The sequence below is a fragment of the Lathyrus oleraceus genome, chromosome 7 (genome assembly GCF_024323335.1).
Source record: "Lathyrus oleraceus cultivar Zhongwan6 chromosome 7, CAAS_Psat_ZW6_1.0, whole genome shotgun sequence".
NCBI lineage: Eukaryota > Viridiplantae > Streptophyta > Magnoliopsida > Fabales > Fabaceae > Lathyrus > Lathyrus oleraceus.
Genome location: NC_066585.1, coordinates 472,678,108 through 472,692,394, shown reverse-complemented (window position 1 = coordinate 472,692,394; position 14,287 = coordinate 472,678,108). Strand labels below are relative to the sequence as shown.

Genomic DNA, 14,287 nt, shown 5'->3' with positions numbered 1-14,287 from the left:
TGTTTCAATGAGGATGATAAAAATGTTACTGAAAGAGTGATGAAAGTGCAAGAATTTTTTTTATACGTATTACGGAAAAGATAAATACACCTTATTGTCGAGTTTGTCGATGGATGAAATACTTTGTTCATCCTTCCATGTGTTCCATTTATCTTCAAAGTCTGTTATCTAAAATTTATTGCATAAGAATAGTGAGAATAACTATCACGCCATTTATATCTAACATAAAAGCATAAAATAAATGATTAAGTATAACTTACTTTCATGTTGAAGCAAGTTTAGTTTCAACATTCTTTCGTCTCAACTCCTTACATAATTGAAAGATTTCATCGTGTTCTAGTTTGGCTGTATATTAAAGCAAAAGAAAATTATATTTATTTATTATATATCTATGATATAAATAATACAATATAAGCCTGGTATGTCGTGTAACCAAAATGGGAATCAACGTGTGAGCAATTTTTTCAATGTACTTAATAAATACCTGCGGGTGCGATAAAAGAATTTGTTTGTAGACTACATTTTTTGTGTAGTCACCATCTTCTCCTTTCAATTTTCCTTCCCTGGTTAAAACTCTTGTTGTAGTCTGTGAAACACCCCTGGATAAAGCCACATATAACTGTCCATGACTAAAAACATGTCGTGGAAGATATATTGCAACATTTGGAATGATTTGTCCTTGTGATTTATTTATTGTAATTGCAAAACTTAGTCGCACAGGAAACTGCTTTCTACTAAGGACAAAAGGCAGTCCATCACTTGCAGATGTTTTTATTTTAATTCTAGGCAAAAAAGCACGTTTTCCTGCGTTGCTTCCTGTCAAGATTTCCACATCCAACATATTCATAAATAAACCACGACATAATAACCGGGTCACATTACACAATCCATATCTAGTTACTGCTACATCCAATTCATTGAGATTAATTTTCATATATCATAAATGTAAAGTTCTGTATAATGTAATCCATTATAATTCATAATTTGTATAAATATTTTAGGCTAAATAAATCAAATGACATTAGTAATAAAAATGTTTAATTTATTGAAATGTAAAAAATCTTTACACCGTTAATGCATATCAATTAACTATGTATATTTGACCTTATGAAGCTCTAATATCATGTTTGCAATTTTGCTTCTAGTATATGTCCTTACCATTTTTACATGTTAATAGGATGTTGTTGCAATCATGAAGTATATGAACACAGATGCATACAGATTCTCCATCTCTTGGCCAAGGATATTGCCAAGTAATAGCAAATGTTTGAATTTATTCACATCCTTAAAGAGTTTCATATGGTTGAATCATTCATTTAAATTAACAACTCTAACAAATACGCAGAAGGAAAAGTAAGCGCAGGTATCAACCAAGAAGGAATCAAATATTACAACAACCTCATCAATGAGCTACTCGATAATGGTAATGCATAAATCATACTATTTTAGGAGGGAATACTATATTACTAGTATATCATATTATTGATTGATGGAGTTATTGATCCAGGTCTAGTACCATTTGTAACCCTTTTCCATTGGGATCTTCCCTAAGCCTTACAAGACGAGTACGAAGGTTTCTTGAGCCCCAATATTATGTAAGTTCCGCGGGACAAATTTCTATATGCATGGTCCATGTTAGAGCATTATGACATTGTTTAATTCATGTAATCTACCTCTCTTAGTGTTGCTTTAAGGCTTGATTGTTCATGTTTTTGTTGCTGTTGAATCTCTTTATGCAAAAATGAGTTTCAGGACTATGCGGAGCTATGCTTCAAGGAATTTGGAGACAGAGTGAACCATTGGATTACTCTTAATGAGCCACACTCTTACAGTATGGGTACAGAGCCCTACATGGCCTCACACAACCAACTCCTCGCTCATGCAACCGCTGTCAAAATTTATAGAACCAATTATCACTCGAGAGCAATCCAAGATACTTACCGGCTCATTTGATTTTATCGGAGTCAATTATTACACCTCAAATTATGCGGCCAATATACCACATTCAAATAACGACACAAGCAAATCTACCTATTTCAAGGATACTCATGTCAACTTAACAAGTAGGAATTTCCACCTTGTTCAAAACTCATGAAGAATTATACATTATATATACATTTTGTGATACTTTGCTTTGATTTTTTCAACTTTCTTTGATGTAAAACATTTCCTGCTATGACTTATTACAGCTGAGCGAAATGGGATACCAATTGGACCACGGGTGAGTAAGACTCTATTTCAATTATCGTTACATCCGAGACGTGAATGTGTGTGCATGCACGCGTATTGACATTTATATAATCAGATACAAATAACCAATAGACTGTATTGACATTTATATAATCAGATACTTCGTTTATATGATTTGTTTGTTTTAAAAATAACTAAGAAACAACATTTATGTTCAGGCTGCTTCGCCTTGGCTATTTGTTTATCCAAGGGGGATTCAGGAACTACTACTGTACACAAAGACAAAGTATAACAATCCTTTGATATACATCACAGAAAATGGTATGGATGAGTTCAACGATCCAACACTATCACTTGAAGAGGCGCTTTCGGATACTTATAGAATTGATTACTTTTATCGTCATCTTTATTATATTTCATCTGCAATCAAGTAAGTAGTAGAATCATCTCTCTACTCATTTCATATTGGATTACCTTATTTCACAATCTATTCTCGATATTTTCCCTTCCCTCTTTGGGAATAAATAAAGTTCGATGACGACTCTGTTGTACCTTCGAGCGTACGATGTGTTTGGTGCGTACACCATTTTGTCAGTTATCTTCATCGCCACCATAAATTAGCCCTCCCACATTCGTGTAATATACCTACTAGAGCATGTGAGTCTCGCTCCTCTTGTAGGGAGAACACACGTTATACTTTTTTGGACAATACATTTAGTTTTAAAGACACTAGACACACTTACTTGACATCTTAAGACACTAATGATTTGTAGATTAACACATAACACATTATATCTCATGTATTTGCTAATCAAAACTCAACGGTAGAAAACTCATAATATGGATCAAAGATTTCCTTATTCCAAAGGCTCATCAACCCAAATATGTAAGAAAATTGTAAGTGTAAGAAACAAAATCAAATTACTTAAATTCAACAAAAACTCATTTCAACATTTGGAAGGAAGCTCACCATATGGTAAACTCCGAAGAAAACCTTACCCTTAAAAGAATAACTTTTGAATTACATATGTGATTGTTAAACTAAATGACATTGTGCATGTGAATTAAATCCTAACTAACAATGTAGAACTCATTAGACCATAACCGAGAATAATAGTTTGTTAAGGTAGTTGATTTGATTTCTGTGATTGTTTTGAAGATGAAGGTTGTTGTAGGAGGTAGAATCTTATGAGATCAATGTTTCGAGGAAATGAAGAAAGACCATTGTTTGGTTGATATGGGGCAACAAAACAAGGTTAGGTCATCTATCCATATAAAACTGTTAAAAATGTTAATTGAGAGAGAGAGAGAGAGAGAGATTTGAACTTAAAAATGAAGGAAACACAAAATGAAATCCTTTGAATTGACAAAAAAGAATTAGAATATGTTTAATTAAAGACATATACCTATGGTTCTTTTTCTAACATCCAAGGATATATAACTAAGAATGTTGTATGTGTAATGTAATTTTCTTGTAGTTCAAGTTAGTTAATTGAGTTACTTGAATGACAAGTAACTAAACGTCTGTTGTTTATTTTGAGAAGTTAGTTGTTAATTCCTCTTATATAAATACATAGTACTTATATAGATTAAATGAATAAAATTAGCTTCTTTTTTTTATCATTGCCTCGCATTTTTTCTCAATCCTTTCTTCAATCTGTTACAAGTGTTCTATCGTTGACCAATAATTATCATATCAAGGAATTTTAAAGTTTACTATTCATACACTTTTATACATGTTCAATAGTCGCAATATATATAATTCCATTGTATTAAAAGAGTGCGAGTAAGAAGATATTTTATAAACTTTGAATTCATTCATTGACAATTCTTTTTATTTCACTAAGGACTACATGTGAGTGAGTTTCATTTCACTTTTCTGTAATCCTGACTTTAACAACAACAAAAAAAAACACATCCCATTAAATGGGTCGGAAAATCCCAAGTTCATCAAAACAAAATCATTTTCTTGAAACCACATGTAATATATATGCCTAAGATTTAACGAGAAAATTCTTGAACCATTCAGCAGAAAGCTTTGGGTGTCTTTTCTGACCGTCTTTAAAATCAACGAAGACGAGTCCAAATCTCAAGCTAAAGCCAGAATCCCATTCAAAGTTATCCAACAATGACCATGCAAAATATCCTTTTACATTCACACCATGCCTGTCATACACAAAGGTCAATAAAACTAAAGAGTTAGTCACAATAACTAGAGACTTAAAGATTCTTATAATAAAATATAACTTACCTAATTGCAGTTTCAAGATAGTAAAGATGACGATAGTAGTAATCAATCCTATAAGTATCTAAGAGAGATTCTTCAAGAGATAATGTTGGATCGTTGAACTCATCACGACCTATCAATTTATTTTGTCATACTTTCATTAACTTTAATAATATCACAATATTATGCATACAATATATCTTATAAAATAAGAAGTATTACCATTTTCAGTAATGTAAATTACAGGGTCCTCGTACGTTTTCTTGGTGTAAAGCAAAAGATTATGAAGTCCTTTTGGATAAATACATAACCAACTCGAAGCAGACTGTACAAAATTACAAAGTTATCTTTACATGTTAGAAACAATCTTTTTGAATACAAAACTTACAAATGAAAAGCATTGATATATAAGTTATCTTCCAATGAAATGATGAAATACATACCATTGGACCGAGAGGCTTGCCATTATGTTCAACTGTCATTAAAAAAAAATTTAGAGTATGCAAAGTTACATTTCTTTTAAGCTTATTTGGAAATTGATTGATATACTTACATGTAGCATTAATAAGAGAATCAGTTTGTATGGTCGGTTGCACGACATTGGGATGGCGAGGTGCATGAGCAGCATAGTAGGATGAGTAATAGTTTAGGCCTAGAAAATCAAAAGACCCCTTAAGTTCCCTTGACTCTTCTTTTGAGAACTTTGGTAATCTCTTTCCCACCAAAGTTCGCATGCTTTTTGGATATTCGCCTCTTGTAAGCGGATTCATATACCTATAGCAAAATGTAGATGCAACGAAAACCATAAAATACTCTCTCTAATTTCCTTTTACTTTACAGATTTCAGCAAATCATATACATATACACAACTATATTTCTTTTAAATACAAAACATGAAGTGAACCGAAATTAAATAATAATTTGATTCAATATTTACCATCCAAACATGAAGTCGAGACCTCGTTTTGAAGCATCAACATCGGCCTTCGCTGTAGTGGCCGGCTCATACCAGTGTGAGACTAAGGTAATCCCTATTATGCCTCGTTGAGATGACTGCATTTTGATTATTTTGTTAGAAACATTTCCAATAAGTTCATACTTAAAAAAGCATGATCTAGAACCAGAGTAATAATAAGTAATTTTCTTTAAACAATAGAAGACCTTATATTTGATCCGGTACAAATTTGCAGCAGCAGAATGAGCAAGAAGCTGGTTGTGTGCAGTCAAATATGGTTCCGTCCCTGAATCACCTCCTGTGCAATTCAGATTTAACCAATCTGAACATCGACCCGGTGCGAACTTTCCGAATGCATAAGCATTCATGCTCACACTCCATGGTTCATTTATAGTAATCCAATGTTTCACTCTATCACCAAATTCCTTGAAGCAAAGTTCAGCATAGTCTCTAAAATCATCTCTGCAAGATTGCGAATTTCAAAGTTTGAGATGATGAATCATTTCAAACAAGATAAAGACCAATATCCTTTGAGAATCACAAAACCCTAATTTGGACCTCCACATCCTCAGATGATTAATGACCAGTCCAATGAAACCCCAACTTGCACCATGACCTCTTCATCTTCTGATCAAGACTTGGGAGGATGACTTGCACAATGTGACCACATGATATGCAATATGCAATGCCTAATGACCTAAAATGATATGCAATATGTTAAGTTAGTCCCAAGAGAGGAGGGCAAATTTTGAGGTGTTACACTTAGTTGTTGGTTTCCTGGATTTTAGCTCAGCTGTTGACTTCCTGAAGAATAGCCTGAGAAAAATGCTGAAACAGAAAAACTAAACAACCTACAATTTAGCATACGCTGTCAGGAATGAATGTCACAACATTCAGTTTGACGTCCAAAACATAGACCATATGCTAAGTTTGTTTTTCCTGAAAACAGACTGTACAAATTTGTTGTACTGTACAGAACCAATCTGTCCATACTCCAGTATCAGCGTACATTAATAAATGTCAGAACATCCAATTTGACATTTACACATAGAGCCTTACATCAGGTCTGTTATCCTCTTGATAAGCAGACTGAGCTGCATACTGAAATGTAGCAGAAAACCACTCTGCCTATTGTTCAGTATATGCTGTCAATGATGAATGTCATAACATCTAGTTTGATATTCAGATAGTAGGCCTTATGCCAGGTCTGTTATTTCCTTGATAAACAGACTGAAAATAAATACTGAGTTATAGCAGAACACCAACTGTTCTATTCCTCAATATCTGCTGACAGGGATGAATGTCATAACATCCAGTTTGACATTCAATAAATCCTGTATTAGCTAAACCTGCAGTATACTACTCAAGTATGTCATGACATCAACCAAGACATCAGAGTACAGCTAGATATTCTAACATACAATGCAGTCATACAAACATCTCCACAGCATGTCATGACATTAGTCAAGACATTAGAATCCAGCTAGTGTTTTACCATACAATGCAGCCAATTAAACATCTACACATGTCAAACTTGATAATTCACTTATAAAATTAATATTTTTAGCTTAATAATCTGAAATGATGACGCATGCGTGGATATGAATCTCTTTCTAATGACTTCCTCTTATCAATTCAAAATAGAAACTCCCACTGTCTTATTATAGTTGAAGATGGAGTAACAGTTACATGGTGATGTTTGTTCCCAAGATAAAAATTTCATCAACTCGGCCATTCATTGGCCGAGTTCACACACGGCCCAATAATTTTTACAAGACTCTTCCAATCATTGACCGAGTCAATACTAGATAAATACATCATTCACGAACTCGTTCATCCATTGAGCAAGTAGATACTGAAAAATGGGGTATTCTGGGAATTTAATTTTAGAATAGGATATATTGGGAATAAAAATTTAAAAAAGGGATAAATTAGTAAAAAAAGTCCCAAAAGTATAGTTTCCCATTTAAAATTTGAGATGCTTTGCTCTTTCTTTTTGGTTTGTTGGTTTGAATTATGGCTTTTGACTACTTACTTTGATGATTTGTCTCATGAAAGGACTGTTGATTTATTAATAGGTTCCAACTCAAGATAAAATTTAAAATGTCCACACCTACCGACTGTCTAAATTAGGAAAAATACAGGACCACATAGTAGGAGACAAGACTGAAGAGGATTAATACATTCCATATTCTCCAAAATCCAAAACCTCAATGGGGCTAATAAAGGCATAAAAAACACGTGATTCTATTTCCATGAGAGAGAGAGAGAGAGCAACTTAATACTAATAATATATTTCGATGTTAAAGAAAAACCAATAACTTTTTCTCCTAATAAGTTGATTATTATATGAAACTCAAAATATTTACGGTGAATGTAATATTTTTTAGTATCATTAGTAACACTTTAAATATGTTATCTACTTATTGATTTTGTAACATTCTTCATACCATTGATAAGATTAACTTTTTTCTATTTGATACTATTTGGAAACTTTTTCATTGTTGCAAATACATGTAAACTAAAAATAAATAAATACAAATGGTTTGAAATATTTAATAGTTCAGTTAAAATGTTGTTTCATATAATTGACTTTAGTGTCATATTACAAATTTATTACATCATTGCATTAAAATAATATTTATAAAAAAATTTGAATTTTTTTCAAACGGATAAATAATAAACGAGAACAGTTGGATATATTGATTGAGTAGTGCTACTAGCATCAATGAGTTATGGAAGTCAAAACTAATCTTCTGAGCATGCATTCTGCCTTTTTTCTTCTTCTTCTTCTTTCACGTGAGAGACCTTCAGAGTGATGTGGAAGGAGGTTTATTGTGTAGCGGTTGTTTCAACCATTGCCTATAGTAAATAAATTATTTAAAATAATTAGTGTTTAGTGGCAATATAAAACATTCCAAAAAACTTTTAAAAAAAAATCTTTACGACGTCACATTTGTCAAATTTTTTCTTTCAAATTTTGCATGATCATAGAGATTTGACTCTAGTGCTAAGCTTAGCTGCTAAAAACATACTTAATAAACTCAAACTTCTAAAGCAAGATTTCAAACTAAAACAAAGATACAAGATTTGGATTTTGTAACAGGGTAAATTTTACATAGATGTCATGTATTTCCTCCTTTTCCTAATGCTCATTTTGGCGTGGCAAAACATGTAACTCAAACAAAATAGTTCATCCCCTTAAATTTGATCTACTCATTAACAAATTTAAAGCAAAATAAGTCATAGCCAATCAACACAACCTTTCTAATTTTTCTACTGACCTTAGTATAGAATTATATTCGAGAGCTTTTGGTGAAGGGCGAAGTGTTTTACACCATAGAGCGTTGTAGTATCTTGATGCCTGAAGTTTCTAAGATTCTTGGCAACATGTCATGAATCATGTTGCCTTTATTTTAGGCTCTTAGGTGGAGGTACATTGAGTCTGACTAATGAGGCAATAAGTCCTCAGACGAGGTTATATTAAGTCTGGTTCATGAGACTATAAGTCCCGTAGGCGGGGCATTGGGCCTCTCGGGTGAGGCTTCTCTAAAACCCTCAAACAAGACTTTTAGGCTAAGTCTCTTGGGCTAGATTATGATCGCGCCCCATGGGCGAGATATAATTGTTTGAACCCCACCTGAGGGAACTCTGAGTCCCACATGCAAGAAGTTAGGTAGCCTGTTCGATGGGAACTCTTAGTCCCACGGGAGAAGTTATATTTAAACTTGGATGATGATACAATAAGTCCCTCATACGAGGTTATATTAAGCATGGCTGATGGGACTATAAGTCCCTCAGGCGAGGCATTGGACCTCTCGGCAAAGACTTATATAAAACCTCAAACAAGACTTTTAGGTTAAGTCTCTTAGGAAAGACTTCAGTCATGCCCCCTGGAAGAGACATACATGTTTGGACCCCATCCGAGAGATTTCTATGTCCCTCAGGCGAGGAGTTAGATAGTGTGTTCGATGGGAACTCTTAGTCCCATGAGAAAAGTTATATTTAAACCTGGATGATAAGACATAGAGTCCCTCAAGAGTAGTTATATTAAGAACGGTTGATGATAATATAAGTTTTGCAGAAGATGCGTTAGAACTCTTGGCCGAGACTTCTATCAAACTCTCAATTACCGTCTAAGGCAACTCTACGTCCCTCGGGCGAGAATTTAGGTGGTTCATCCATATAATTGTGTAAGACGACAAGGATCCTCACTATGAAGTTCAACAAAAATATTGCCTTAAGAGGTGACATTCATCTTTGTTATGAAGTACAACATTTAAAATATTATCTTAAAAGGCGGCAATGACATTTTCTATGAAGTCCAACATGCAAAATCATTGCCTTAAAAGGCGGCATGGACCTTCTCTATGAAGTCCAACATATAAAATCATTGCCTTAAGAGGCGGCAAGAACCTTCATTATGAAGTCCAACATACAAAAGCATTGCCTTAAGAGGTGGCAAGGTCCTTCGTTATGAAGTCCAACAGACAAAATCATTGTCTTAAGAGGTGGAAATGACCTTAGTTATGAAGTCCAACATACAAAATCATTGTCTTAAGAGGCGGCAAGGACCTTCATTATGACGTCGCGCAAGAATATTGCCTTAAGAGGTGGAAATGATCTTTGTTAAGAAGTCCCTCATATAAAATATTGAGAAATTGTTCATGTTGGTCATAAATAATAAAGAAATTGTTTACCAATACAAAATTATGACTTCTTAGGAAATTACAAACAATTTAACTATTTTAATGTTTAAGATGAAGGACGTTCCAATTATGGGTAGGAATTCTACGTCTAATTCCTGCAACTTGTAAGCCCCAAGGGAAAGCTTTTGAAATATGTGGTGTGGTCCATCTTAGTTGGGTTGAAATTTTCCCTATTAGGTGGGTAGAACCACCCGCTTCAAGACTAGACCGCCTTCTTGCATTTCCCTTGACTTTACTCTGGAGTTGTATCTTCTGGAAGCTCTGTGTTTGGTGGCGAATTCTTGGACATGGGAGACTTCTCTCAATTTGTCTCCTAAATTCGTTGCACACTCTAGTCCCACCTTGTTTTCCTCCTAGTTAAATAGAGAATGTCGGCATGAGGGAGTGTCAATTTCTACAGGCAACATGGTATCTACTATCTACACCATAACAAATGGAGTTTCCTTGGTAGTAAAATGAGGGGTGGTGTGATATGACCATAATATTCCGTGGAGTAGTTCTACCCATATTCCTTTGGCATCATCGAGCTTCTTTTCTCGTCCCTTCAAGATTACCTTGTTTGCTGATTCGGTTTGCCCATTGGCCTGCAGATGTATAACATATATGAACTTTATTTGTATCCCTAAATCTCGATAAAATTTAGTGACCATAGCACTAGAAAACTGGGTTCCATTATTAGAGACGATAGCTTCTAGAAGCCCAAACCTACACATAATTTTCTGCCAATGAAAACGACGAAATCTTCCAGCTATGATTTTAGCAACAAGTTCTTCTTCTATCCACTTGGTGAACTAATCAACTCCCACTATCAAGAATTTAAGTTAGCTTGGTGTTAGGGGGAACGGACCCAAGATTCCATGCCCCACTAGTAAAAAAGCAAGGGTAAAGTCATTGATTTAAAGAGCTTAGTTGGGTTGTGGTGGAGGTTAGTGTGCCTCTAAGACTGGCCGCATTTCTTGACAAAGGAGATGTTATCATTCATTAGGGTAGGCCAATAGTATCTTGCAACATATAGGCGAGAGCCTTTCCGCTAATATGGCTACCGTAGGCTCATTTGTGGACTTCGACGAGTACTAGCGTGATTTCATGTCTCCCAATCATCGTAACATTAGAGTTGATCACCCTATTTTTTAAAGTCTTCCTAAGATAAGTCTATATTTAGTGGTCTACTTTTAAATTCTCCATGCTTCCCCCTCGTCTAGTGGGAATTCATCCTTCTGTAGGTAACGCAATATGAGAGACTTCCAACTAGACTCAAGGACAACTTCCAAGGAGTAGGTCTCACCTGCCTCAATATTGGGGGAGTCAAGAGTCTCCTGGATCACTGTTCTATTAAAACCTGATGTTTTCCAGGTGTCTAGTTAGGATATAAGGTCTTCTCTAAAGTTTTGTTCACATGGAACATGTTTTATTTCAAAAGAAGTAAATCAAGAGGATAAAATTTGTATCTTTTGCAAGTATCTTATCAGTTGAGGATCTTCGGTCTGATACTTCCTGAAAACTTAGTTAGAGACCAATTGGGAATTACTCTTCGCTTTCAATCGAGAGGCTCCCATTTCTAGGGAGAGAATCATGTCGGTGGTGAGAGCTTCATATTCTGATTAGTTGTTGTTGGACTTGAACTCAAACTTCAACGCCTACTCAATCAATAAGTCATCGGGCCCTTTCAAAACTATTCATGCACCGCTATCCTTTACGTTTGAGGCACCGTTAACGAAGAGTGTCCATTTCGAAGTCTCCTCCTTGTCTTTAGGTGAGCTAAATTTTGTATAAAAATTAGGAAGAGCTAAGGACTCGATGCTTCCTTTTAATATGTACTAGATATCATATTCTGAGAGTTCCACGGTCCAATATACTATCCTTCCCGCCATATTTGGATTTTTCAAGACCTGTTGAATAGGATAGTTAGTTTTTATGAAGAAGTTTTGCCCCTGAAAGTAAGGGAACAAATTCCTCTCCATGACGATGATAGCTAGTGCCAGCTTCTCAATATTTTTATATCAAGCTTCGTTTCCTCTAAACACCTTACTTAGAAAGTACGTGGACCTTTCAGCTTTATCCGTCTCCTACACTAGTAAAGAGCTTATCGCCAGATTTGTGATGGAGAGGTAGAGATGTAATGGAGATCCTTGTCTAAGGAGAGTGAGAATGAGAGGCGACACGAGGAAATAGTTTACCCTCTGGAAAGCCTCATCACATTCTAATGTCCACTTGAATTTTTCTTTCTTCTTAAAGGTGGAAAAGAAAAGGAAATCCTTATCCCTCGCACATGAGACGAAGCAATATAAGGCGGCGAGACGACCTGTGAGGTATTGCACTTCCTTGACATTGGTCGGGCTTCTCATGGAGATGAATTCCTAACACTTATCTGAGTTGGCTTCTATGCCTATTTTTGCCAGCATGAACCCTAGGAATTTTCCAGCTTGAACTTCGAAAGAGCACTTGGCAGAATTAAAGAATATGTTGTACTTATTGAGTGAGTGCAAGACATCCTCTAAGTTTTCAGCATGTTTGTGCCCCCTCGATAGTCTTTTATATCATATCATCCATATAGACCTCTATGTTCCACCCAATATGGTAAGATAACATGACGTCCATAAGTCGATGGTAGGTGCTAGGATTCAAACTCATGATCAGATGTCACTTTTCACCACAGTTGGTACCTATAACCGTTGTGAAATGTCTTTTAGTAAATACCAAAAAAAAGAAAAGTGTCATACAAAAATTATTACCACGGTTAACAGGAAGACCTTTGTAAAATGAGTGTTACGAAAGGTCTATTTTATAGTAGTGTGTGAACAAGGATCATTTGAAAGGGTTTACCACATCTTTATCATCTCATGGATTTCCAACACTTTCATCTCTGCTATTAGATCCTTCAAAAGACCAGGGGAGAATGACGAGATAAGTACATTTCATAGATTCTTATTCATTTCCATTCTGAGGCAGTCATATGTCATTAAGTGGGAGAACAAAGGGCTTATACATGTCAATGTGGCCTAATTCGGCCCTCAAGAACCATCATGGAGACTTCATATGCTAAATTTAAGCATAATTTGCTTAGAAAAGGTTAATTCCTTCTTCACCGATGAAGATCAACCAACTTATCCTCAAATTTATAGATCAATGAGCCAAAGGCACACCTTGCGGAAACCTATATCTATGTAACCACAAAGGCACTCACCTTTTAAACTCTCCTACCACCATCAACGACATGACATTCGATACACATGCTCAATGTCATCGTCCTTTTAGAAATATCATGGGTGAGGAAGATAACATGATAAGGAACTCTTTCACTCAAAGGATGAATAATTATCACATTCGTCGGGACCTTAAAAAATATAGGCATGGGAATCCATGTTGGAACGACAAATCCAAACGACCACATTGAGATCGTGTCCTCAATTTTCGGGATGCCACGAGGCCGAAGAAGTGAAAACTATTTGTCCTTACTTTAAAAGATGGGGATATGAACTTTTTCAAATGCATTAGGCCTAAATCCACCAACTTCATGTGCGAGGTACCACCGTTTACGAGATAAAAAATATATAGTCTTTGAGCACATTCTCTTATAGATTTTTTTGATGTGGACCCATACCAGGTCTTCAAAAATAAAATAAAAATGATAAGAATAACGCGTGCCACATCCATAGGAAGAAACTCGAGTCGAGAAGATATAGTTTTATGAGTGATTAATATAAGGGTGGTGGCGATCACTTACTAATCCTTGAAATCAGTAGGAGGAAGAGGGAAATGTGAAAAGATCTTAAAGGTTTTGTTAAACCAAACCAAACCTTGACGACCTTAGAAAATGCCCATTATGGCGGATGTAGTTGCAAATGAGCCAAAGAAAGGATCGTCAAAAGTTATTGTAGATGTTTGATTGGCTTCATTTTAAGTTAAAACACTAACTGGACTCTAATGTCTTGACTGATGTCATGGCATGCTTTGTAGATGTTTGATTGGCTGCATATGTGTTAAAACATTAACTGTACTCTAATGTCTTGACTGATGTCATGACATACTTGAGTAGTAGGCTGCAGGTTTAGCTAATACAGGATTTACTGAATGTCAAACTAGATGTTATAACATTCATCCCTGACAGCAGATACTGAGGTATAGAATAGTTGGTTGTCTGTTATAACTCAGTATATAATTCGGTCTATTTATCAAGGGAATAACAGACCTGGCATAAGGCCTACT

The 14,287-nt window shown here is 35.2% G+C and overlaps 1 protein-coding gene and 1 pseudogene across 1 annotated transcript; one reads left to right on the top strand and one right to left on the bottom strand.

The window, feature by feature from the left end:
• The first annotated feature begins 1,189 nt into the window (after positions 1 to 1,189).
• Positions 1,190 to 2,624, top strand: LOC127106861 (beta-glucosidase 13-like; annotated as a pseudogene).
• A 1,363-nt stretch (positions 2,625 to 3,987) lies between these two features.
• LOC127104405 (beta-glucosidase 12) lies at positions 3,988 to 5,839 on the bottom strand (the record flags this gene model as incomplete). The annotated part of the gene is made up of 7 exons (XM_051041589.1): positions 3,988 to 4,356; positions 4,442 to 4,550; positions 4,640 to 4,742; positions 4,861 to 4,892; positions 4,971 to 5,191; positions 5,355 to 5,470; positions 5,579 to 5,839. Coding segments are annotated over 7 exons (1,014 nt in total), but the record flags the coding sequence as incomplete, so codon positions are not given.
• Between the last annotated feature and the right edge of the window lie 8,448 nt (positions 5,840 to 14,287).